This window comes from Lutra lutra, chromosome 3 (assembly GCF_902655055.1).
Source record: "Lutra lutra chromosome 3, mLutLut1.2, whole genome shotgun sequence".
NCBI classification, from domain to species: Eukaryota; Metazoa; Chordata; class Mammalia; order Carnivora; family Mustelidae; genus Lutra; species Lutra lutra.
The window spans coordinates 105,304,398-105,331,954 of record NC_062280.1 but is presented as its reverse complement, the minus strand read 5'-3'; the positions used below and the strand labels follow the sequence as shown (position 1 = coordinate 105,331,954).

The 27,557-nt window shown below is 35.6% G+C and overlaps 1 protein-coding gene across 6 annotated transcripts in view; it reads right to left on the bottom strand.

The window, feature by feature from the left end:
• The window catches only part of EPB41L5 (erythrocyte membrane protein band 4.1 like 5), a 145,030-nt gene that overhangs the window by 68,142 nt on the left and 49,331 nt on the right, over window positions 1-27,557 (bottom strand). For all 6 annotated transcript variants that reach the window (XM_047722604.1, XM_047722606.1, XM_047722607.1 and 3 more), the window contains exons 4-14: window positions 26,869-26,911; window positions 25,803-25,881; window positions 24,296-24,340; window positions 24,068-24,120; window positions 20,000-20,120; window positions 19,779-19,866; window positions 18,937-19,025; window positions 16,152-16,221; window positions 10,139-10,308; window positions 8,980-9,086; window positions 7,501-7,528 (exon numbers count right to left, since the gene is read on the bottom strand). In XM_047722604.1, coding sequence (XP_047578560.1) covers window positions 7,501-7,528; window positions 8,980-9,086; window positions 10,139-10,308; window positions 16,152-16,221; window positions 18,937-19,025; window positions 19,779-19,866; window positions 20,000-20,120; window positions 24,068-24,120; window positions 24,296-24,340; window positions 25,803-25,881; window positions 26,869-26,911 — 893 coding nt within the window. The remainder of the gene's footprint in view (window positions 1-7,500; window positions 7,529-8,979; window positions 9,087-10,138; window positions 10,309-16,151; window positions 16,222-18,936; window positions 19,026-19,778; window positions 19,867-19,999; window positions 20,121-24,067; window positions 24,121-24,295; window positions 24,341-25,802; window positions 25,882-26,868; window positions 26,912-27,557) is intronic.

Genomic DNA, 27,557 nt, shown 5'->3' with positions numbered 1-27,557 from the left:
ACCCTCTCAAGATATTCTAATGTCAGCAATAGCTCAACATTTTATAACTCAAAAGGCCTTAGTATAAACTTGTTTTCTAACTTTGACTGTATACTTTCCACTCAAAATGATTTATAAATATGTGTTTAAATTTTTAGTTTAGGCTGTATTCATTTCCCTCCTCCATCGCCTTCCCACAAAAAAGCACTTAAATTCAGTCAAAAACAAAATAAATTAAAAAAAACTCATAACAGCTAAAAAAGAGAACAAATATTCAATGAAGTAACTCAAAGATCACATATGATCACAACAAAATGATGGGAAAAAAGAGTTAATGGACTTCAGACCTTCTAACATAAGCGTACATGCATCCTGGGGTAAAAAATTCAACTAAGATAACTGAAAATATGTTCAAAGTTTTACACACACACACACACACACACACACACACTCCTGAAAAGTGAGGAACTAATTTACTAATTTAATGCGAGCACTACGTTCCAGGAAAAAGAGATAGGGAATTAAATGTATTCAATCCTTTATTTTTAAATTATTGTCTTTCAGGGATAAGGAAAGAACACTTAAGGCACCCCAAGGAGATTAAAAGGAAACCACTGCCAGTACCTAGCTGGCACAGATCTCTTCATAGAAGTATTTAAGAATATCATACCCAGGGACGCCTGAGTGGCTCAGTCAGTTAAGCACCTGCCTTCGGCTCAGGTCATGATCCCAGGGTGATGGGATCGAGTCCTATATCTGGCTCTTTGCTCAGCAGGGAGCCTGCTTCTCCCTCTGCCTGCAGCTTCCCCTGCCTGTGCTCTCTCTCTGACAAATAATAAATACCTCTTTAAAACAAATAAGCAGGGGCGCCTGGGTGGCTCAGTGGGTTAAGCCTCTGCCTTCAGCTCAGGTCATGATCTCAGGGTCCTGGGATCGAGCCCCGCATGGGGCTCTCTGCTCAGCAGGGAGCCTGCTTCCCCCACTCTCTCTGCCTGCCTCTCTGCCTACTTGTGATCTCTCTCTCTCTCTGTCAAATAAATGAATAAGATATTTTAAAAAAACCAAAAACAAATAAGCAAAAAATATTATAAACAGCCAAGATGTCATTCTAGTAAAAGGAAATGGGCAGGGGTGCCTGGGTGGCTCAGTTAGTTAGGTATCTGCCTTCAGCTCAGGTCATGATCTCAGGGTCCTGGGATCAAACCCCAGGGAGCCTGCTTCTCCCTCTCCCTTTGTCTCTCCCTGCTTGTGCCTGCTCTCTCTCTCACGCACATAAATAAAATCTTGAAAAAAAATAAAAGGAAAAGGAAATGGGCAAAACTTCTCAAACGAAACTCTGAATACAGCATCTAGGAGCCTTTCTTACAGAGGTGGGAACAAAATAAAAACAATCTGATGAAAGACAACCAATTAAGAAAGAACTCAAGAATGAAGAGGCTGGGGCACCTGGGTGCCTCAGTTGGTTAAGCGTCTGCCTTCAACTCAGGTCATGATCCCAGGGTCCCGGGATCAAGCCCCACCATCAGGCTTCCTGCTCAGTGGGAGTCTGTTTCCCTCTGATGCTCCCCCGTGAATTTTTCAACTACCCAATCCCCCGCTCATGATCTTTCTCTCAAATAAATAAATAAAATCTTAAAAAAAAAAAAAAATGAAGAGGCCTTGCTAAAGGCTAGGTGATGAGAAGTGAACCCATTTTATATATTATTTTTTATTACCTATATCTCTATTACAAATTGAGTCACCAGAACTTGCAGTAGCCTGGGTTCAAATCCAAGCAGTGCCACTACCACTAGTTCTACTCTCTAAACCTCAGGTTCTTTATTTGCATGAAACTGTTAGGAGGATTAAATGCGTGTTAACCTTAGCAAAACACAAAGAACAGTGATAATAAAATTGACCAAAAAAACCAAACAAACGTAAAAAAAAATACTGGTTAGTGTATAACTGTTGTCAACACAATTGCAAAGAATATACCTGTCAGGCACGATTTCTTTTGGCTAATGTTGCTGCTCCCAGAACACATTATGCTGGTTTAAGTAACCCATGATTCCAGATATTATGAAATCTCATCCAATCTGCTGGATGAGGCCCTTGGTTACCCTTTGAAGCTTTTCCTTTAACTGAGAATAACTCTAGCAAGCAATAAATAAAATAATGAATAATGAATAATTATAATTATATGAATAATTAGTAATGATTATTCATTAATAATAAATGCATAATAACATGAAAAAAGTGCTTATAATATATGATTTTAACGAGATCATAGCCCCGTTTTCAAATAATTTTAAATGTAGGAAGCATTATTTTCTCATAATTACACACATTCTTCACTTCTGCTAACACATAAGGAGGAATGAATACTTCTCATTACTGATCTAATTCAAGCTTCCCCTTTCAAAGGACTATCTGTAATAACTGATCCCCTTTGCTCTTATACTCTCCGTATTCATCACTTCCTCCTCCATTCCTTTTTCTCCTCTCTTTTCTATCTTCAAGATTCCATCAGCTAAGCCTGTAAAAAAAGTACTAATCACTGAAATGTGATCTATTTTTTATAATGTCACCTCTTCTTAGGATATTTTTTATTACTCAAGACCCATGGGGAATAGTTAGGAGATAAAATAATATAAGGAAAACCACTGACATCAGACAATTTAAAAACCTGTTACTCAAATGGGCACAGTACAAGGTCAAGAAGCTTTTTAGGTCAAATAGCTGTGCTTTTTCAAACAGTACTGCTTTCCATGGTTCATTGGAGCAAAACTGTTCATGCAAACAGAACTACAAGGGCAAGAATGAAAGGGCATTCATGCCAGTCCAAACTCAGGTTCTCTCAAGCAGTGTCATAAAGAGTATTAAATAACCTTCAGGAGAGCTAGGTCCCCCTCTACATTTCATATCTAAAAGTTTATTGTAAAAAATAATAACTAAGTATCATTGCTTACATATCCCATTTCTGTTGGGTTTTCCAGAGCCAAAGCGTTTTTCAAGTGAAGATAATAAAACTTCGTTAGTAAAATTAAATTAATCTTAATTCTAAGAAAGAGACTATATAGTCATACTTAAGTTTTTGGTCAGAAATGTGTACCTCAAAAAAAAAAAGTTTTAAAAATTTTTTAAAGATTCTTTTTTAAAGATTATTTGAGACAGAGAGACACAGAGAGAGAGAGGATACATGTGTGCCTGAGTGGTGGGGAGGGGCGGAGGGAGAAGCAAACTCCCCACTGAGCAAGGAGCCCCAAACTGGGGGTGAGGACCCGGAGATCATGACCTGAGCCAAAGACAAGACACTTAACTGATTGAGCCACCCAGGCACCCCTCAAAAAATTTTTAAAGGACAAATCCTTGCAAATAAAAACCTGAATTTTTCAACTACATATTATTGCTTGAATAATATGTTTACATTTCTGTTTACATTTCTGGTAAATTCACCAGGTTATCTTCCTTATTTTAAGCTCTAATATTCTGCCCCAGTCTTCTTTTCAGGTAAGAAAGACATACTCCATTAAACAAAAAACAAAAAATAGTTTAAAAAGTACAAAATACCTCTAACATTTTCCCATCATTTTTCTTAAAAGCATAGCCTAAAAGTAACTACAATGAAAGTAAAAGTGTACAATTCAGGAAAGATAGAAAACTTTACCTAATTAAAAATTCACAATAGAGAGAATAGCTCACTTCCTCCATACTCTATCCATTGATTTATTTTTAACAGCCTACTGACAGCTAAAGAAACTTCAGGAGAAGTGCTTTTGTGATGAATCACTAATCACAGCCCAACTTTACTGGTTTTCCAAGTTGGGGGAAAAATGCATCTCAAGGAGACACTAACCATACTCAGTACCTCAAATCAAACGATTTCTCTTTTTGAAGAAGCTCTAGTTATACATCCACTATATAAGAGTAGACCAATTCAAGAGTTAACTAGATTTGTAAGTATGTCCTGAATCTGATACTTTGATAGACATTCCAGGAAACTGACACATACCAATAGTTAAGCATTATATGAGACTATACATTGTAATATGTACTATTAAAATTAATTGAGTCACCAGAAGTAGAACTTCTGGAATGGTGGTTTGAGGACTCTCTACCCAGTGAAACAAACATTTATCTAATGAAAATTATTTTTATTTTATTTTTTTTTAAAGATTTTATTTATTTATTTGAGAGAGACACAGTGAGAGAGAGCACGAGAAGTAAGAAGGTCGGAGGGAGAAGCAGACTCCCCATGAAGCAAGGAGCCCGATGTGGGACTCGATCCCAGGACCGTGGGATCATGACCCGAGCTGAAGGCAGTTGCTTAACCAACTGAGCCACCCAGGCACCCTGAAAATTATTTTTAAAAACAATCATGAAAAAGCACACATTAGTGAATAAACATTTATTCAAGAAAATCTACTAAATCTCATAGCTGAGTCTGGCATTTGAGCCACAATTTGCTCTCATTCCCCATTCCCCCAAGTTCAATGTGGTGAAAGCTTTACTCCACATGAGTGTGGCCAAAAAGATGGAACTCTCTCTAGGCAATCCACTTAAATCAGCTATTTTAAATACATGCAGGAAATTTAAAAAAAAAATCTAAAGAAATAAGTATAGGAACACGGTTCCTATACTTAAACTATCATTAAACAGAGAATTTATCATTAAACAGAGAATTTATAAATAAGACTCAAATAGAAATTCTCGACTTGAAACATACAATAACGGAAATATAAAATTCACTGAAAGGACACAACAGGAGATTTGAGCAGGTGGAAGAATCAATGACTTGAAGACAGGTCACCTGAGATTATCTAGTCTTGAGTAACAGAAAGAAAAAGAGTGAAGAAAAATGAACAGAGACTCAGAAACCTGTGAGACACCATCACATGTAACAACAGGCATGTAATGGGAGTTAAGGAGGGGTAAGAAAAGAAAAGAAAGATCATTTCAAGAAATAATGGCTAAGAACTTCCCAAATTTGGTAAAAGTAATAAACCATGGAGAAGCAACCAGAATAAAAATGGACTGCCAATCAAACAAAATAGACTTCAAAACAACAACAAAAAAAATTACTAGAGAAAAAGAGTGACATTTCATCATAATAAAAGAATCAAACAATTATAAATATATTTGCACTTAACAAAAAGCCCCAAAATACATGAAACAAAAACTGAAAGAATAAAGAGAGAAACAAACAACTAAATGACAGTAATTGGAGACTTTAAAACCTTGCTCTTAATAATGGATTACTCAGCAAAAGGTTAATAATGAAATAAAAGTCCTAAGCAGTATAAAACCAACCAGATCTAACAGACATTTATAGAACATTACACTCAACAACAGAATATACATTCTTCTCAAGGGCATACAATTTTCTGAGATACATCTTATGTTAAGCCATAAAAAAAGTTTCAATTAAAATGTATAAGGATCAACATCATACAAAGTATGTTTTCTAACCATGTGGAATAAAAGTACAAAAAATAAGAAGAAAATTTAAGATAGTCACAAATATGTGGAAATCAAGCAACACATTCCCAAGTAACCAAAGAGTGAAGGAAGAAATCAAAAGAGAAACTGGAAAATAATCTGGGATAAATAAAAATACAACATACCAAATTTATGGAATGTTATTAAAGCAGTCCCTGGAGGAAAATCTATAGCAACAAATGTTTTGTATGAAAAAAAGAATCAGGGGCGCCTGGGTGGCTCAGTGGGTTAAAGCCTCTGCCTTCGGCTCAGGTCATGATCCCAGGGTCCTGGGATCGAGCCCCACATCGGGCTCTCTGTTCAGTAGGGAGCCTGCTTCCTCCTCTCTCTGACCGCCTCTCTGCCTACCTGTAATCTCTGTCTGTCAAATAAATAAATAAAATCTTAAAAAAAAAAAAATTTTTTTTTTTTAAATAAAAAAAAGAAAAAAGAATCAGGGGCATCTGGGTGGCTCAGGTGGTTAAGTATCTGCCTTTGGCTCAGGTCATGATCTCAGGATCCTGAGATGGAAGCCAACATTGGGCTCCCTGCTCAGTAGTAGAGTCTGCTTCTCCCTCTCCCTCTGTCTCCTCCCCACTGCTCAGGCTCTGTCTCTCTCTCTCTCTAATTAATAAATAAATAAATAAATAAATAAAATTTTTAAAAGAAAAAAAAATAATAAGGGCACCTGGATGATCAGTCAGGTAAATGTCCAACTCGATTTCGGCTTAAGTCATGATGTCAGGGTCATGAGAGCAAGCCCTGCATCGGGCTGCAAGCTCAGCGCAGAGTCTGCTTGTCCCTGACCCTGCCCGCCCCCCAACAACAACATGCTCTCTCTCTCTCTCTCAAATAATTTAGAAAAAAATAAAAAATAAAAATAAAAATCTCAAGTAAATAACCTACTTTCCCATGTTAAGACACCAGAAAAAAAAAAGCAAATTAAACCTAAAGTAAGTATAAGAAATGAAATAATGTATCAGTGGGTACAGCATACAACTCTTGATCTTGGGGTCATGGGTTCAAGCCCCACATTGGGCATGGACCCTACTTAAGATATTAAAATTTTAAAAAAATATTTAAAAAAGAAATAATATATCAGAGTGGAAATTAATGAACTTGAAAAATAGATAAGAATCAAAAGCTGGCTCTTTGAAAAGGCCCAGAAAATGGGCAAACCTTTACCTCAACTGACCAAGGGGGGAGAAACCCCTCAAATCACTAAAATTAGAAATGAATGAGGGGACATCACTACCTACCTTACAGAAATAAAAAGGAAAAGGAAATAAACATGAACAATTGCACGCCACCAATCAGATAACTTAGATGAAATGGACAAATTCCAGAAAGAAATTCCCAAACTGAGTCAAAATGAAAAATAAATCTGAATGGATCTGTAACAAGAGACTGAAGTAGGAATTTTTAAAACTTCATACAAAGAGAAAGTCCAGGCAAGATGGCCTTTATAATAGTGAATTCTATCATATACTTAAAGAAGAATGCCAATTCTTTTATAAATTCTTCCCCCCAAAACAAGAAGGAAACACTTCCAACTCATTCTGTGAAGCCAGAATTATCCTGATACCAAATCAGGTGAAGAATTACAGGAAAACTATAGACCAGTATCTTTTATAAATATACACTATACAAATCCACAACAAAATACTAGCGAACCAAATCCAGCAACATATGATATAAAGAATTATACACGATGACCAAGTGGGGATTATCCCAGGAATGAAATTAATTGCTTATCTGCAAATAAACCTTTGTTCTTTGAGCTTCTGTGTACAAGAACCCTAAATAATCTTCAGTGACAGGCCAATAACAAAAGTATGTCATTCTCATTATAAATAGCACTCCCACCCCTGCCTTTATTTCTTTAAACTGCTTTATTTTTCTTAGTGTCAATTTTATCTGGAATTATGTTTATTTTTTTCCCTGCTATATTCCCAATGCTCAGGGAAACAACACGTTGACAAGTCTTCAACAAATATTTGTTTAATTAATGACAGCAACTACATAAATGCTAAATTCTAAATTCTGTTCCTAAATAGAACTCACCTGAGTTCTTCAGATTTTGCTGTACTTCCTGACAGAGGGGAAAAAAAAAGAAAATGTCCCATTAGTTTCCACTTACATGACAAACTGCTTCACTATTCATAAAAGTGTATCTAGGCAGTTTTTAAGCCATATTTCCCACTTACAGATTTAAAAATCATCACTTCACAAAATGTTCTAGGATTCACATCATTAAAAATCAATAATGACAATTACTTCCATTTTAAAAATAAGCCAATAAAATACCATTTTCTTTTAAAACAGAACCACCTGCAAGCCTCCTAGAGTGAGATAAGTGACAATAAAACACCGTCAGTGGTGGGGCGCCTGGGTGGCTCAGTGGGTTAAGCCTCTGCCAGCAGTTCAGGTCATGATACCAGGGTCCTGGGATCGAGCCCCAAATCGGGCTCTCTGCCCCGCAGGGAGCCTGCCTCCACCTCTCTCTCTCTCTGCCTGCATCTCTGCCTACTTGTGATCTCTGTCAAATAAATAAATAAAACCTTTAAAAAAAAACAAAACAAAACACTGTCAATGGAAAATAAGGGTTAACTCACGGTTTCAAATCATCACGAACTAAAATGGTTTCATTAAAAGGTATGTATTATTTAATTTGTATGCCAAACAAAAATTATGAATATAAATGAGTTTTATTATGCCAAACATCAGGTCATGGCAGAGGTTTCTGGACAACTGGGATGACTCTAATCAGACATACTTAAAATTCCATCTGTAGTTTAATACAAACTCAGACAAAACTGAACACAAGTTTTAGTTTCTCAAGTGAATCATATTTTTTATTACATAATTAAAGCAACTTAAATATATACTGATGTTTAAATTTAAACTCTATTTTTAAAGAACCCTAATATTATAATGCTATATGAAATAATTTTTACTTAAAATTTATTCAACATATATAAGTGGGTTTTTTTTAAGTTCTAAGAGTATTTGAGAGACTACTATTAATGAAATCTGGAAGTCAAAAAGAGAATGGAAAAAGTTACTCCACAAAACTAATGTTAATATGAACAAAACTGAATGCAAACTCAAAATAGTATCTGAATTGGGATTCACATAAAGTTTAATCTCAGCAACAATACAGGCAATTTTTTCTTCCATTTTCTTTTGTTCTTTTTTTAAAAAAAAATATTTATTTATTTACTTGAGAGAGAAAGAGAGAGAGTGGGATCATGAGGAGGGGATAGGGGTTGACAGAGAAGCAGGAAGCCTGATGTAGGACTCAATTCCAAGGACCCTGAGATCACGACCCGAGCCAAAGGCATATACTTAAATGACTGAGCCACCCAGGCGCCCCCCTTCTATTTTCTTACACTGATTTTGTCATAACCAAAGTTAATAAATAAGAGTACTTCAGTTGACTGGAATTAACAAAATTCAGATAACTTCCTTTCAAATAAACATTACCAGCACATGACGGACTGTTAAGGAAGAACAGTCTTTTGAAACAAGGTTGCATCTTACCCTTCATTTGTAGAGTTCTTCTAGAGTATCGTTTGCTGGGTCTTCTTTCAAAGGATGCTGATCTTCTTGGTTTACTGGTTTTTGTGGTCTGATATTCAGTTTTCCCACTAAAATAAATGAGGCATATTAAGAGGAATAAGACAATGTAAGGCCTACAGTAATCAGATACTCATGAGAGAAAGTCTACATTAAGTTTTTTCTTAAAAGAACCATCCTGAGCTTCATCCTGAAGGAACTACTACTAATAGCCTTGATGTCTCTCTTTACTACATCATTTTTCTTCCTTCAGGCTTGTGTGAAATACACAACATGCAAATTATACTGTTTTTACATAAGCATGCATGTGCCTAGGAATGTACTGAATAACTTTGGAATATCTGTGTTTTTATGTAACTCCTATCCTCTCTCCACTCACCTCATGCACAGTTTGCAATTAACTCAAGATTTTGTTATTTTTTTCTCATTGTGATACATTTTTCAGAGTAATTTTCCAGAAATATTTAAAACTATTTTCCCACTCTCTTTGATTTTCACTTAAATTCTGTTAAGAAAATGCCTCCTCACTTGTAATATAGGTAGAATAGAAACTCTTACTTCATGAAACTCACACAATCAACTTGCCACAATATTGATTATTATCCATTTGTTTTTTAAATCACAGTGACTCTCAGGGCATGCTTAAAACTCAATCAATAATCTACCCTCAGGTAAACCAAAACATTTTTAACTTATGGCCAACACATAAGGAATCTATAAAAATAACATAACTTCAGGTTTATAAAAAACCAGAAATGTTACCCAGATTAAGTTTCCTCTCAGTGCACAATAAATACCCTTTTTCTATATGGCATTCAGCTATTCCATGGAGACTCCTTAAAACTCTTACTATACGAATTGAAATTGGGGGTTAATTAATATATAAAGTACATGTCAAGACAGATCTAAAATCCATGATACCAGTACAATGCTTTCCTGTCTATTTCAGAAATTGCAACCAATAACAATACCACTTTGTCTTTTATTTTGGCCTGGAGAAAACATGGCGAACCACTTTATTTCTCTATACCTTGGTTTCTGCATCTGTAAAATGAGAGGTTAGCCTACACTTTTTGGCTTTATGAAAGAATGCAAGATATAGCAAGCAGCTATTGACATTCACCTGTATCTAAATCGTGATCCTAGTCGAATAAATCCCGATCGATGAGAACTCTTTTGAACCGGGCCTCGGAGACGAAAGAACGCATGATGTTCCACAGCACATTTCCATAAATGCTTGCATGCTTTTGGATGATCCAATCTAAAGACAAACGTATGCTCCTGCTCTTTGCCCTGAAAAAGAAGAGGATTTAAAGAGAGGTAATTACTAGCTCCAACACTTCTGCTCCTTGTTACTCAGCTACAAATACAACCACAGCAATACCAAGAATCAAATAATAAAGCATCTAGTTTCCTCCCTGAAACTCACTCTATAGCTACCTACATTAAAAGGCAGAGTTGAAATCAAGCAGTCCATTTTCACAGCCAATATAAAATTATTCTTAAAAGAGTCCTTTCTACTTATGTGATCTCATTTCTCAGAGAAACAAAAACTGAGGCTTTATTTGCCACACTTTGGGATAATATATAATAATATAAAGGATCATACAAGATCTGGCAATATGTATCAATAAACTTAAAAATGTGCATGTTATTCATCACAGTAACCGTACTCACAGGAATCTAATGATAATAATTAACATTCACGGGGCACCTGGGTGGCTCAGTGGGTTAAAGCCTCTGCCTTCGGCTCAGGTCATGATCCCAGGGTCCTGGGATCGAGCCCCACATCGGGCTCTCTGCTAGGCAGGGAGCCTGCTTCCCTTCCTCTCTCTGCCTACTTGTGATCTCTCTCTCTCTGTCAAATAAATAAACAAAATCTTTAAAAAAAAAATAATTAACATTCACAGGTACTTTTCCAAGGATTTCATACGGATTAATTCAATGAGCAGATACTATAATTAGCTCTGTTTTACAGATAAGGAAACTGAAGTTCAAGAAATAAAGTCCAAGGTCACAAAGAAGAAACCAGAATTTGAACCCATTTGTGCTCCAGAGCCTATCTGTAACAACTAAGCTTTACTACCTCTCTAAGGAAAAAGGTTTTAACACTAAAATTTATATTCAAAAGATTTTCTTCACAATCTCATTTATAATAGTAAAACTTGGCATAAAACCTGAAATGTCCAAAATGAGAGAAATTATCAAGTAAATAATAACATCTTTTAAAACTATACAAAAAGATAGATGAATAAATGATGACTGTAGTATTATTTATTCATACTACAGAATACTATATATATAGGTTAAAATGAATGGACTGATCTACATGGCTACACCTGTTTAGGTAAAATAAGGAAACTGCAAAAAAGAAAAAAATATATATATGATTTATGAAAATTTTAAAACAATTCCACCATGTGTTATGATGTCTTTATATTTGGAAAAAGTAGTATGAGAATGATACCCTCCAAGAATGATGGCCAGCTACAGAGAAGAAAGGGGACAAATCAGAGGGTTAGACCTCAGCTGTATTGAATACACTATTACTAATTTACCTTTCTAAGAGAGAATTCTAAAGCAGCAATGACAAAAATGTTAATCTAAATGAGTGACATGGATATTACATTTAAGATTTTTTGCACTTTCCAGTATAATTTCAGTATTTTATAAATTAAACTATTTTGTTACTTTAAAACATTACATAAACTTTGTATGTAGTTTTTTCATGACTCCAATATAGGCAAAGATTCTTAAATTTTAACACTCAGAAAGTATTGACCAGAAAGGAAGAAAATTTCTGAATTCTATTACTTTAAAATTAAAAATGCTCTATCCAAAACATACTATTTTTTAAAAAAGATTTTATTTATTTATTTGACAGAGAGAGAAAGAGATCACAAGTAGGCAGAGAGGCAGGTGGGTTGGGAGGGGAGGGAAGCAGGCTCCCGGCTGGGCACAGAGCCCAATGGGGGGCTCGATCCGAGGCCCTTGAGATCATGACCTGAGCCAAAGGCAGAGGCTTAACCCACTGAGCCACCCAGGTGCCCCCAAAACATAATATTAAGGGAGTTAAAGGAAGCCAAGGAGAAGATACTTACAACACATATTATCTGCAAAGAACTAATGTTCAGAATACATAAAGAACTTCAATGAGGAAAAAAGCACATGACCCAACAAAAAATTGAGCAAAAGACTTGAATAGGCACTTCATAAAAGAAAATACCCAAATATTCAATAAATATATAAATAAGTGCTAAACAGTCATCAGGGGAATGCACATGAAAACCACCCACATGAATTGCTAAAATGAAAAAAGAGAATACCAAACATTAGCCCAAAAAAAAGAACAAAGGGAACTCTCTCATACTGCAGGTGAAAATGTATATGTATAATATGAATATGTATAATAATAATATGTATATGTATAAACACTTTTGAAGTTTGATAGTATCCACAAAAGCCGAACATGTGCTTATCCTAGCCTTCAGAGCAATACTCCTAAGGGCTGTAAACTAACAACTCAAATGTCCATCAACATCAGGATGGATAAAAAAGCATGGTCTATAAGTAAAATGGAATACTATATAACAGTAAAAGAATGAGCCAATTACAGCAACCTGCTACAAGAGGGGTGTGGCTCACAAATGCAATGTTTAAATACAGAAGTCAGACAAAAAGGGAACAGTCAGTCCAGTTTCACTTAAAGTTCAAAACATAAACAAAAACGAATGTATGGTGTTAAAGTCAGGAGAATGGTTGTTATCCTTGGAGGCCTGTACCTGGTGGGAGGCACAAAAGAAAGCATATCCCTACAGCAGTGTTCTATTTATTTCTCCATCCGGGTGCTGGTCAACACAATAGGTTGTTTGTGAAAATCCAACAAGCTGCACACTTGTTTTTGCACTTATCTGAATATATGTTACATTTCAATAAAACTTACAAACAGAAAATACACACAGAAAAAAACATGAGAAAGCATGTAACCTCAAAGTAGGAAAAATCCTTGAAAGATTGCCATGAAAGATTAGTAAATTTGCCTACTTAAAATTTTTTTATGTGGCAAAAATCATAAGTAATGCTAAAAGACAACTATTATATAAAATATTTACAGTTTCTATGACAAAGGGCAAAACCAGTAAGAAAAAGGCCAAATGACAAAAAGGGCAAGGATATGTATGAACAGAGTTTGGAGAAAAGGAAATACAAAGAACTCAAATATATGAAAAGATGTTCAACATCACTCATAATAACAGAAATAAAAATCAAACCTATAATGAAATTCCATTTTCCACCTTTCAGATAAAACTGTGACAATTCCCTCTGAGGAAAGAGGTTTAATCCTTAATAGGCTCTCTGTATCCAGGACGAATGCACATTTGAACCAGCAAATTCACCTCCAGGAAATTATCCTTACAGATACATGCCAATGTACAAATTCTTGCATATATAGTGAATGTTAATGAGAATTTATTAAACAAATTAGGGCACATCTATATAGAATATCACGCAGTTTGGTTTAAAACAAGAACAAAGAAGCATTCTATATAGTCAAATGGTAAAGATTCCAAAAGTTATAATGTACAGTTTAAAAAGGATTAGTACAGAACAGTCTAAAAGCATGGTAACTTTGTGTAAAAAAAATTGATAGACACATTTGTGTGTGCATGCGCATGTGTATAAAATACCTTCAAAAAGATATCCAAGAGGGGCACCTGAGTGGCTCAGTGGGTTAAGCCTCTGCCTTCAGCTCAGGTCATGATCTCAAAGTCCTGGGATCAAGACCCACATCCGGCTCTCTGCCCAGCAGGGAGCCTGCTTCCCCCTCACTCTCTGCCTACCTCTCTGCCTACTTGTGATCTCTCTCTGTCAAATAAATAAATAAAATCCTTTAAAAAAAAAAAGATATCCAAGAAGCTAATACTATTTAAGATCAAATCTAAAATGACATTGATGGGGCACCTGGGTGGCTCAGTGGGTTAAGGCCTCTGTCTTCGGCTCGGGTTGTGATCCCGGGGTCCTGGGATCGAGCCCCGTGTCGGGCTCTCTGCTCAGCAGGGAGCCTGCTTCCCTTCCTCACTCTCTGCCTGCCTCTCTGTCTACTTGTGATCTCTGTCAAATAAATAAATAAAATCTTTTAAAAAAAAATTAAAAATTAAAAAATATCATATCAGATAAAGGGCTAGTGTCCACAATCTATAAAGAACTTAGCAAACTCAACACCCAAAGAACAAATAATCTAATCAAGAAATGGGCAGAAGACATGAACAGACATTTCTGCAAAGACGACATCCAGATGGCCAACAGACATATGAAAAAGTGCTCCATATCACTCGGCATCAGGGAAATACAAATCAAAACCACCATGAGATATCACCTCACACCAGTCAGAATGGCTAAAATTAACAAGTCAGGAAATGACAGATGCTGGCGAGGATGCGGTAAAAGGGGAACCCTCCTACACTGTTGGTGGGAATGCAAGCTGGCGCAACCACTCTGGAAAACAGCATGGAGGTTCCTCAAAATGTTGAAAATAGAACTACCCTATGACCCAGCAATTGCACTGCTGGGTATTTACCCTAAAGATACAAACGTAGTGATCCGAAGGGGCACGTGCACCCGAATGTTTATAGCAGCAATGTCTACAATAGCCAAACTATGGAAAGAACCTAGATGTCCATCAACAGGTGAATGGATAAAGAAGATGTGGTATATATACACAATGGAATACTATGCAGCCATCAAAAGAAATGAAATCTTGCCATTTGCGACGACGTGGATGGAACTAGAGGGTATCATGCTTAGCGAAATAAGTCAATCGGAGAAAGACAACTATCATATGATCTCCCTGATATGAGGGAGAGGAGATGCAACATGGGGGGTTAAGGGGGTAGGAGAAGAGTAAATGAAACCAGATGGGATTGGGAGGGAGACAAACCATAAGTGACTCTTAATCTCACAAAACAAACTGAGGGTTGATGGGGGAGGGGGTTTGGGAGAGGGGGGATGGGGTTATGGACATTGGGGAGGGTATGTGCTAGGGTGAGTGCTGTGAAGTGTGTAAACCTGGCGATTCACAGACCTATACCCCTGGGGATAAAAATATATGTTTATAAAAAAAAATTAAAAAAAAAATTAAAAATTAAAAAAAAAATATATATATATATATAAAATAAAATGACATTGATTGTAAGATGCACAATTATCTTATGGCCCAAATAAGAACTAGTGTCACCAATTAAATTATCACCATATTTCTCTATCACATAGAATTGTATTTTATTCTTCTTGAAGAACTTCCTTTAGGTTTAGAGACAAATATCACTGAATCATGCATGTGCTTATATAAAAAGGAAAATATTTTTAAAATAAATTTTTAGATGGGAAAACTGCCTCTTCTGAGTCATTATCAATTCACCTCTTGATAATATAATGATCATCCTCTGTATCATCAAAAGACTTCCTTTTAAAATGCTCTATTGCTTCTATGATTTTCTTCTAAGCTGTGTGACAGGGCAATCCTTTGCATGTATCTCGGTAATAAAACTTGAAATTTGCAAAATTACAATTTTATTTAATTTTCAGAATCTTCTTTTAGGTTCCCTGCTAAGTAGTCCTTCTCACTCATCATTGTGCATACAAGTCTTTTTGACATTTGCCCAACTTGCTTTTAATCTATATATATGTTTTTCAATTTATTTCTTTGCATTCAATAAAGTTACTTTTATTTATTCACGATTCTGTGAATTTTGACAAATGTAGGGAGACTACAAACTACCACCAAAATCAGGTTACAGAATAGTTCTCTCATGCCCCCAAATTCTCTATGCTGTTCCTTTGTAGGCAAGCCTCCCCATTCTCCCTAATCCTAAACAATCAGTGATCTGTTCTATTACTACAGGTCTGCCCTTCCCAGATCATCACATAAATGAAACCAGACAAGTCATAATGTTCCAAGTCTGGCTCCTTTCATGCATAATGCATTCAAGATACATCCATGTTCTGTGTATCAATTAGGAGCGAGCTAGAGCTAACAAAAAAAGTAATTCTTAATTTAGAAGGCTTTATTAAAAATTATTAGACTTGAGTTACCACACAACATTGTCACTGTTAAAAAAGTAATGCAAAGTTCCTACCTGATCATCATCTTCTACAACCACAAGGGTTAATTTATTCTTCTTAAAATCCAATCTGGTTATCTTGGGCCTATAATAATATCAGAAGAAAAGCCAGATTTCAAATAAATGTCCTCTAAATAAAAAGAAAATGTTTGTTGTTACTTCTAACACATTAATCATCTTAATTGCTGAAATGAAAACTGATAAGCGGGTAAACATAACCTGTACTGCCCACCAACAAAGCCTCCTATGGATAACAGAAAAAAACATTTCAAAAGCAGTATCGCTAATAAAACCAATGCAGCACATATATCAGACATTAAAAATGTTAAGAAAAAAAGAAAATGAGGAAATCCATACATACATATATATATATATATATATACAGCTATAGTACAAGAGAGTCTCCAGGCCTAGTGTAAAGCACTAACCAACATAAGAACTAGATACAGGAAAGACTATAAAGCTTTGTTAAAAGACATAAAAGAAAACAAATTCTTGATTAGGGCCTTCAACTCTATTTTCTCTATCAATTTTGGTTTGAGAAGTACATCTATAATCTTAAAAAAAAATTTTTTTTTAAAGCCTCACTCTATGGCCCCTTTTCCAACTCTGTCTCCCTGTACTGAAATCCTCAACAACCTACCACATATGAACTCTGTACTTCTATGACCTGTGAATTCAAAACAAAACTTCCATTCTAACTTTCAAATATAACCTATACAAAAAATATAATTGCAAGACATAACTTGTTTACAAAAGTTGTACCAAAACAGTAAGTATAATAGGTGGGGGGGGGAAGAGCTAGCACTTATTTAAGTGTAACAAATACTTATATAATGCCTATGAAGTATCAGATACTCTTATAAGTGTTTTACATGTATTAATTCAAACGATTCTCACAACAACCTTAAGAGGTGATACGAAAGATGCTTTATCTCACCACCTACAGCATTCTCTGGTCATGAAGTGTGTTCCGTCTGCCCGCAGGAGCAAGCTGGAACTGTCAGAGAATTAACAATCAAGGACTGGGTAAATAAATACCCCAGAGCTCCTTGACCTATCAGGAGACAATTATGAAGATGTTCCACTGAAGTCTCTCAGAAAGTCCCTATCAGAGACACCTGGATTCAAAAATAAATATTATCTCCAACTTTTTGAGAGAAATATTATCTTCAACTTTTTGAAAGAAAGTAATTTTCAACCTAAAATTCTCAGCCCAATTATCAAGTAAACATAAGAAAATAAACAATTTTAGGGTATCCAAGGATTCAAAGAATTTACCTCCTACACCCCACTTTGCTCAGGCAGGTACTTGAGGAAATAGATCAGAATTACTGGAATAAAAAAAAAAAAAAAAAAAAAAAAAAAAAAAAAAAAAAAAGAATTACTGGAATAAGACTAAGGATCCTAGCTGAGAAAACAGATTAAAGCTGCAGAGTAACCTGAAGAGCAGACAGTTCCAATTGGAACAGAAGAATCATTCAGTGCAACTCTGAGGATGTGAAAGAACGTAAGGCTAAGACAAAGGCAGGTAATGCAAAAAGGGTTGTGTGGGGTGTGTGAGACTGGCGGGTCGGGGGGAACCAGGAACTCTGGGAAAAACAAAAACCCATACAGGAAAAAAAATAAATGTAATCCCAGTTGTGAGCTCAAGTAGTTTCGGACTGATCAAAAGAAAGAGGATCATGAGACAGCAGTATTGTGCAACGAACTTTACTGAGGTGTCTGGACAGGGTTGCATGAGAAGGGAAGTCTTCAACGGGAGACCTTCCAGAGGTGGCTGCACAAAGTTACCACCAAAGAAGGCGAAGTGGGCAAGGCAACTTGTAGGAGAGGGGTCTTGGGTTTCTACTCAACGGCAGTCGGCCGCAAGCGGGGAGTGTATGGGTCAGAGAGCTCTGAAGGGCAGAGTAGTCTGAGGACTTTGAGAGCTACAGGATTTGTCTTATCTAAGACTAGCAGACGTCAGGTACATTTGCCTGGGGGGACATGCAAAGCAGGCAGGCTCTAAGTCATTAAAAGTATGCCTATTGGGCTATATACAAAGTAACTGCGAGATAGGAATTTGAGTTTTAGACTGGTGGGCTCTGAGCTGACAATCCTGGCATGCTGTGAAGAAGTAAACACCACAGGGGCCCATCTTCAGCTCCCGTACATAGCACCAGCATACAAAAAAGCTCTACACCAATTCTGACACAGAGTTAACAATATGAACAGTATCTCCTGATTTCAATTCTTAGAACAAACCAGCCAAGACGTGAAGAACTTAACCATGGCTACAAAATCCAAGTAAAATCAATTCTTGATAATATAAAATATGAATGATAGAAGTTGGGACCTAAAAAGAGAAGCACAGCTTAAAGGGAGGGGTAAATATCTTCCTTTTACACAACACCGAGTAGGGAGAAATGAGACTGCTTGTGGAAAAAGAAGTACTAAAAACAGTGATGGAACTACATGACAGCAGAGTGTCCATGTGAACACTTAATACATAATGGAAAAATGGATGGAAGAGTTTAAAATTTACTTCTGCAGGGGTGGGGGGACTAACGATGGGTAAGGAGTATTACAGGAGAAAGTTGCTTTTATTCACAATCTTTTCAGAATCATTTGATTTTCAAATTCAATTTTTTAATAATTTTTTAAATTTTTTTATATAAACATATAATGTATTATTAGCCTCAGGAGTACAGGTCTGTGAATCGCCATGTCAAATTCAATTTTATGTACTAACTTCACAGAGATGTTTTTTACTAATTAAAAAAAAAAAAACAATATCTGTAACATTAACTCTGCTTACCAAAAAAATAAGCCAATTTTGGTCTCTCCTTCAAAAACAAGGACTCCTGTTGGAGTTAGTCCCAAGCTATAGTCATTCCCATCTCTAGCCTAATTTAAGGAGAACGAAATGTGTTAGCTTTATTTGCATAAAACAGATTTTCCATGTTCACAGTTCATTTTCACACTGAATTATATTAACTATATATAGGCTAATATTAATATGCAAAGTGTTTTAAACAATCAGCATAGCCAAAACAACATTCTCAGGGAAACTGATACATGCATTTACTTTACTGTAACACCAGTCTTAAGGTATGTCATCACTGAAAATACACTGTGGTGTATTTCCACTACAAAGAAAACTCTTTGCAGATTCTGTCCATATTCTATTTAACACTTAAATTACAAATTTTTAAAAAGACTGCCTTTCAGGAAAAATTTAGCTATTTAAACCAGAAATAACTTAAATCACCATACATCTTCTCAAAGTCCTCTCAAGCTGTAATTTTCAAATTTGCTTCCTAAATTATTTTAAGTTTTAAACAGTCTACTTAGCTTAAGTGATACAAGATGCTATGAATATGAGGTGAAAGAATTAAAAATGGTTTAAAAATCTAAAAAATACAATAATAACACCTTAAAAGCACACATGTATCTTTTTGGAGATTTTTGGTTGTTTCTCTTCTTTCTTATAATGAACCTTCATGTCAGATTCTCATATTTAACCTCAACCTTTATAATACATCCAAAGTACCCAGTGCTATGCCATCTCCGTGCATTCCCTCATACTGAAAAATGCCATAGTTATCTTGAATCTTGAAGGAAAAAACTTTTTAAAAAGCATCATAACACAGTTCTTACCTTGACCACATGCATATCAACCCCATACATTTCTAACCACTTGGCTTTATTCAGGTAATTGGTTTCAGCTTGTGCTGGTGTTTGACCTCTGAAAATTTAGAAAATAATAATGTTTAAAATAATAATAAATATAAATTTTATACCAAGAACAGAAAGAGAAGAAAACAAATATAAAATCAGTGTGGCCATGTTAAAGAAAAGTGTGATCAAATGTCAAGTACCTGTATTCCTTCCATTTCTCAAAAATAGCCAGCTCCATCTCTTCAGTCTGAATGGGCACAAACCGGAACTCAGATACAAGTTCAGGACTATGTTCAGCAAGATCATAGTCACCAAGTTCAGCTATAAACATAAATTCCACAAAGTTTTATTTTGTTAAAAAGTTTATTTCCTGCTGAATCTTCCTTCAAAACTCATTTTGTTAATAAAAATTGTTAAAATTAGATTCTTTTCTTAAACTACAAGTAAGTCATAACACCAGATCATTCCAAAAATAAATCTAGCTCAGACTAACAACCTGTCAATGTCTATACACACAATCACATACTTGTGGTTGGTGGTATATTTTCAAATAAATGGGTTTCTGTTCATTTATTTCATATCTTATAATGCTTAGCTTTTGAAAACTTTCAAGAATTCCTTAGAGAAATACATTTTGGCCTTATAATAAATAAACAAAAATACTTAGCAACCTTTAAAAAAGCCATTAGCGCTAGGCATCTACTAAGAATCTAATATGCAGAGGAATACCTAAGGTGGTTCGGTTGGTTAAGTATCAGACTCTTGATTTTTTTAAAAACGTTTTATTTATTTATTTGACAGAGAGAGAGATCACAAGTAGCAGAGAGGCAGGCAGAGAGAGAGAGGGAGAAGAGGGAGAAGGGAGAAGCTCTCTGCTGAGCAGAGAGCCAGATGTGGGGCTTGATCCCAGGACCCTGAGAACATGACCTGAGCCAAAGGCAGGGGCTTAACCCACTGAGCCACCCACGTGCACCCAGACTCTTAATTTTGAGTCAGGTCATAATCTCAGAGTTGTGAGACTAAGCCCCATGTCAGGCTCTGCACTGGGCGTAAGCCTGCTTAAGACTCTCTCTCCCTCTCCCCCTTCCCACCCCCAGCTTGTACACATGCTCTCTCTTTAAAAAAACAAAACAAAACAAAAAGAATCTAATGTGCAGAGAACATGACATCACACACCACTAAAAGATACAGTCTCGGGTGCCAGGGGGGGCTCAACTGGTTAAGAGTCCAACTTTTTTTTTTTTTTAAGATTTTAATTTATTTATTTAACAGACAGAAAGAGATCACAAGTAGGCAGAGCACCAAACAGTGAGACGGGGAAGCAGGCTCCCTGCTGAGCAGATAGCCTGATGTGGGGCTCGATTCCAAGACCCTGAGATATGACCTGAGCCAAAGGCAGAGGCTTAACTCACTGAGCCACCCAGGTGCCCCTAGCGTCCACTCTTGATTTCAGTTCAGATAATGATCTCAGGGTCATGGGATCCAGTCCTGGGTCGGTTTCCTTGGTGAGCACGGAGTCTGCCTTATCCCTTTCCCTCTGTTCCTCCCCCTATTTGCATATTCTCTTTTCTCTCTCTCACATAAATATTTAAATAAGTCTTTAAAAAAAAAAAAAGATACAGTCTCTATCCTGGAATTATAAATTGTTAATCCTAAAGAAGTAACTGAGAGAAGGGCATTTGGGTGGCTTAGTTGGTTAAGTATCTGCCTTCCATTCAGGTCATGACCCCAGGGTCCTGGGATCTAGCCCAGCAGGGAGTCTGCTTCTCCTTCTGCCCCTCCCCCTCGCTCATGCTCACTCTCTCACAAATAAATGAAATCTTTAAAAAAATGTATTTTAAATTAAAAAAAAACCTTCAAGGAAAATTAGTAAAAAATATTTGGGGAAGGGAGGCAGTAGGAAAAAACCTGGACAAAGTACAAACATTTATGTATACCCATCTGTGGTTATTTCTGAACTGTGGGTTTGGGAAGCAGGGTAGGTGATTCTAATTTTCTATACTTTAGACATTTTTTCTTTAAAAGAATATTTTACTCATATTTAAAAATTAAATTATTTCCACGTTTATTAAAAAAATCCAGCTGTGGGGTGCCTGGGTGGCTCAGTGGGTTAAAGACTCTGCCTTTGGCTCAGGTCATGATCCTCGGGTCCTGGGATCGAGCCCCGCGTCAGGCTCTCTGCTCAGCGGGGAGCCTGCTTCCCTTCCTCTCTCTCTTGCTGCCTCTCTGCCTACCTGTGATCTCTGTCAAATAAATAAATAAAATTTTTTTTAAAAATCCAGCTGTGTAGGAATACATAGATCTTGAGCTAAAAATAAAATTGATAATACCTCATCTATTGAACACTGACTCTACACATTAGACATATTAGAAATATATTGTCATCTATTTTCTCCACAACCTTACAAAATATTATCATGCCAACTTTATTACTAAAAAAACTGCTCTTTTGTCTGGACCATGATTTTTTTTTCAAGATTTTGAAAAAGGAAGCAGGCTCCCTGACGAGGGACTCGATCCCAGGACCCTGAGATCATGACATGAGCCGAAAGCAGAGGCTTAACCCACTGAGCCACCCAGGAGCCACCCTGGACCATAATGTTTTTTAAAAAACACAAAACAAAATCTGCTACCTAATGTTCAGGATACATACTAAAATGGCAAGGAAAAACTGAAAGTATGAGAAAAAGTTACTAACAAAAATTATTCTGATAAAATATAAAATCATAAATGAGAAACAAAGAACTCATTTTATGGAGATGGGAGTAGCACTTCAGCAAATTTACTCTGAAGGGCCTTAAGACAGGATTTGGCAAAATATTAGACACAGGACAAAGAGATATAGAAGATATGATGAAGTATGAAGGAATCATGTAAATAATGGTGCCCTGGATGAAAGAGAAAGCAGGAAAGAGCTTTTACTCAGGAAAAAATGTGATAAGTAGAGTTAAGAGATAACAAAATAGAACCATAATGCATTAATCAAACAGTAAGTACTCAGTAAGCACTACTTTGCATAGTGTTTTGTTAAATACACAAAAATGTAGAAAATCACATTTTCAAGAAGCACATACCTTGGCTATCCTGACAGTTACACAATGAGACCCAGAAAAAATATATGAGGCTGTAAGTGGCAGAATACATACACTGACAAAGAGAGCTTTTCAGCAGATGAAAGTTTTAGAATTATCAACCTCATACAGGAATTAGTAAAATGTAAAAAATGTGCTTTCAAGAAAAAAATGCATGCAATTATACATTTCTGATTATTACAGTGCTAGAGATATAGCATTTCCACACTAGTATCTGACTTTTTGCAGATGAGAAAGCAAATTTTAACTTGTAGACAGACTAGGATAGTAGATGGAGGCAGGTAGATAATTTACACTAGTGGCAAGTTTTTGAAGTACAGAAATTTCTTCTGGTCACCAATCCCTCTATCAACAAGAAAATATGCTTTCTTAAACAGTGGAAGCACAAAATAAGTAAAAATATTAGGTTTACCATAAAAACATAAGAACTTAGTCTTATTATTATCCATATAATTGCAAATAAATACTACTGATCCTGGAGGGATTAGGTATAAATATATAATCACCAAAAAAGTATAAATGCCTTAATAATCACTAAATTTTATTTGTATTCTAGTATATACAAATACTCCAATAGAATATTTATTTCTGTTTTGTGAATGAGGGCCAAAGTTATAGTTTTCTTAAACTGCCAGTTTTTCACACACACACCACAAAAAACCTAAGCTTAACAGTGTATAGTCAGTTTAACAAGGTACAAAACTGAGTTTTTCATTAATCTCATTTACTGGAAAATACTTTTTTTTATTGTTAAAATTACCATCAGGAACTTTAAAATATGCTCTAAGCATTTCTTCCATAGATTCATTTTTAAGAATAAACCTAAAGAAAGCAAAACATGCGACTATTGCAAAAATTTACTCCTATATCCCTGCATTCTTTTCAAGGAAAAAAAAAAATAGCGTTATACTTATTGAATGATCAAGTCGACTGCAGTTTTTGTTTGAAAATAATGTACAGATGGAAAGGGAGCAAATAAAATGAAAGGAAGAAACAGAAGGTAATATTCTAAAACAAGTGAAAGTAATAGTTAGGGTTGGATATTGACATAAGTTTACATAACAACAGCAGTGTTACTTTTCTTGCGCATCTTTTTGACTCTTTTAAAATTCTTAACTAAAAATATACCCAAAAAATTATACTTTATTCTTAACAGTCAACATAAGAATTGCTTACCTTGCAGATTATAAGCTGCCAGCTGAACTGCTGTATCAAAGGGACACTCTAATCTGAGACCAAAACACGAATTTGTTAGACAAGTCAATTTCATAAGCTTCATTTTAAGGTAAGTGGAAATAATACACACTTTACGTTGACCATTTCTTTTTCATAATTAACTATGAATTTATTTTTCAAAATCATTTTCAATTACCTAAAATGTGGTTTACCTTAAATAATACTCACTTTCCACTGAGAATATCTTGTTTTAACTGAAGAACAAATAAATACCTAAGGAAAATAAAAAGCACATATTTAACTAACCAGAAAAATCTACTTTGAAAGATAATTCAACTCTTCTAACGTAAGAAGAAACATCTTAATTATAGAATTTTATCTGCAATAGACCCTATAAAAGAAAAAAAAAGAAAAACAAAACAAAACAACTACAAAAAAACGGGGACAATGAGCATCAGGAGGATGGTAGCATGTTCATAATAGCAAGGAAAAGAAAAGGCCACAGACTACAGTACAACCACTTTAAGGATAAAGGTTTTAAGCAAATTTTTGAGAACAAGCTCTGTGATCTCATTTAACTTTACTCTCACAATACAAGTCCCCTCATATGTGAAAGGATATGGGCATGTATGTAACTATGGAGATTAGCTATAATCTCACTGGCAGAGTATTCAAGAGGAAACCCTTCTAAAGGGACTCAGCAACTAACTCAGTTTTTACTTAATAAACAATATGTGTGTATTAATCATGGATTTACCACATAGAGTCAGTGAAAAAATATGGAAGACAAAATAAAAATAATTGTATATAACCTACTTAAAGTTTGTTTAAAACTATTCAAACCAAATCAGGATCTAATATTTTCCATCAGTCAATGACATTTCAATTGGTAAAGTCATGAGCCAACTTGAATAAACTCTCAGTGGCCAAAGATAGATCATTCTGAACATCAATAAACACAACATCAATAAATATAATATGGCAATATAGTCAACCATACCAGTCCTGTTTAAAACCCATGAGTTGATAATGATACTTAAAAAAAAAAAAAACTTACTAGTTACCTTTACAGGATGCTAGAGAACCAACTCTTTATTTGGAAAATTGATAAAGGAAAAAAAAAAATTATACACTTAAAAACACTGTCCTGGGGCACCTGGGTGGCTCACATGGTTAAGCATCTGCCTTTGGGTCAGGTCATGATCTCCAGGTCTTGGGATAGAGCCCCCTGTTGAGCTCCCAGCTCAGAAGGGAGTCTGCTTCTCCCTCTCCCCTGCTTGCACTCTCTGTCTCTCCCTGCCACCACCGTCCCTATCTCGGTATCTCTCTCAAATGAATAAATAAAAATCTTAAAAAAAAAAAAAAACTGTCCTAAAATGAAATTCTATTTTTTTTAAAAGATTTTATTTATTTATTTGACAGACAGACACCACAAGTAGGCAGAGAGGCAGGCGGAGAAACAGGAGAAAGCAGGCTCCCTGCCGAGCAGAGAGCCCGATGGGGGGCTCGATCCCAGGACCCTGAGATCATGACCTGAGCCAAAGGCAGAGGCTTTAACCCACTGAGCCACCCAGGCGCCCCTAAAATGAAATTCTATTGTCTGAGGTCTTAACCAAAGGCAAGAGATTCATTTCATTAGTGGTCTACAAGCTGGAAAGAATTATAAAGACAATCTTCTAGCACCTTTAGCTAGCTGACCAAAACTTCACCCTGTATAGCTCTAGAATGATCTTACCGTGTTAGCTCTTCACGAAGATTATTTGGTTCTGAGGAATAAAATTTAACTCGAAGATGCAGACAATAAGGCGAACCAACTGTGATGAAAAAACAAAAAACAAACAAAAAAATACTTTTTAACTTTTTATATAACTACTCAACAAGTAAGAATTTTCAGTCAGTAAATTTGTTAAACAGTCTACTGAAGTAGAGTCAGAAGATAACAGGTTATTATGGCAATATTTCACACACCAAAATATTGTACAGCTTAATTAAAGCCTGACTAACACAAAAAGATCAATCAGCAGATTTTTTAAATGTACCAACCATCATACAATACTATCATAATTAGCTGTCCTCCCAAGAATAGAGAGTTCTAGATTAATTCTAACAGTTCTGGGCCAAATGCATCAAATAAAAGTTTTGACTGTGCAATCTAACAGCCCTAAAAAAACCTGAGAAGCTATATTTCTTTTGAGTACTGAGTAATGCCTAGGTTATTAACTGCTGATGGCAAGTTCCCCCCTCACTTTCTAATTCATTTCACCTACCTCACTAACTTCTAAATTCTCAATGGTTCCATTATTTTGTAAAGACAAAAGTTGACATGCTCTAAAACCTCTTATGACAAAGGACAAACGGGATTACAAATCGGACATTGGTATTCTCCCCTGACTATTGCTAGGAATAATAACATGTTATGTGAATTGTTTCGCTTCATTACTCTTAATTTTTAAAAGTTACATCTTTAAAGTCTCAAAATATTTTATAGAGCAGGGGAAATGCCAAACAGGAAAATTCCAACATAAGTAAACTACTAAAAGTTAAGCATCTCATGAGAATTTAATCTCCTTTGCAAGTTGCAAATCCTCCAAGAAATAAACTATAAAGCACTTGACTCTAGATTACTATTAACCCTATATTAACTTAGCAGGTAGGTCAACGTATCAAATTGAAATTATCTTTAGAAAGTAGAAATGCTAAGAAATTCATCTGAAATATGATCTCTTTATTAGGAATCAGAGCTTCTAGTATATAATTACATATAATTAAATTCACTTTTTCACAATGTTTTGAACACTTACTTTTTACTTGCTTTTTGATGCTCTTGGTACCATCTAGCCAGTGCTGAAAACAAAAGCAAAAATCAGATGTGAAGCAGATGACAGAACTCAACATTTTCATTAATAAAAGTTAATTTTCATCATGCTTCAGTGATCATTAAAAATATCTCACAAAGAGAAAAACAAAAGTGAGAATGAAAATGGGGGAGGATTATCTGCCCCCAATATCTACAGCAAACTTACAACACACAAGCAAAAAGTGACTTAAAACCAGATATAGGATTTTTTTTTTTTTTACGATTTTGAGAGAGTAAGCAAGCAAGAGCATGGGGGTAGGGAGGAGGAACAGAGGGAGAGAGACAAGCAGACTCCACGTTGAACACAGAGCTCTATGTGGGGCTCAATCCCAGGACCCTGAGATCATGACCTAAGCTGAAATCAAGAGCCGGCCAGTCAACTGAGTCACCCAGGTGCCCCTCAGATAAAGGACTTCTTAAAACATTTCCTCTGCTCCCTCATAGTAACAAGGATGGCATTTTTAATTCTGCCCTTAGTTTTTATATCCCCCTCCCCCAAAATGACTCTTATAAAAATGTTAAAATTAAAAGGAAAGTATTCTCATATTCCATTGTCTGGTTCATTCTTGTGATAAAAATATAAGATTTACTAAGAGATCAAAACCAAAAATGAGGGGAAATAACAGTGTCACT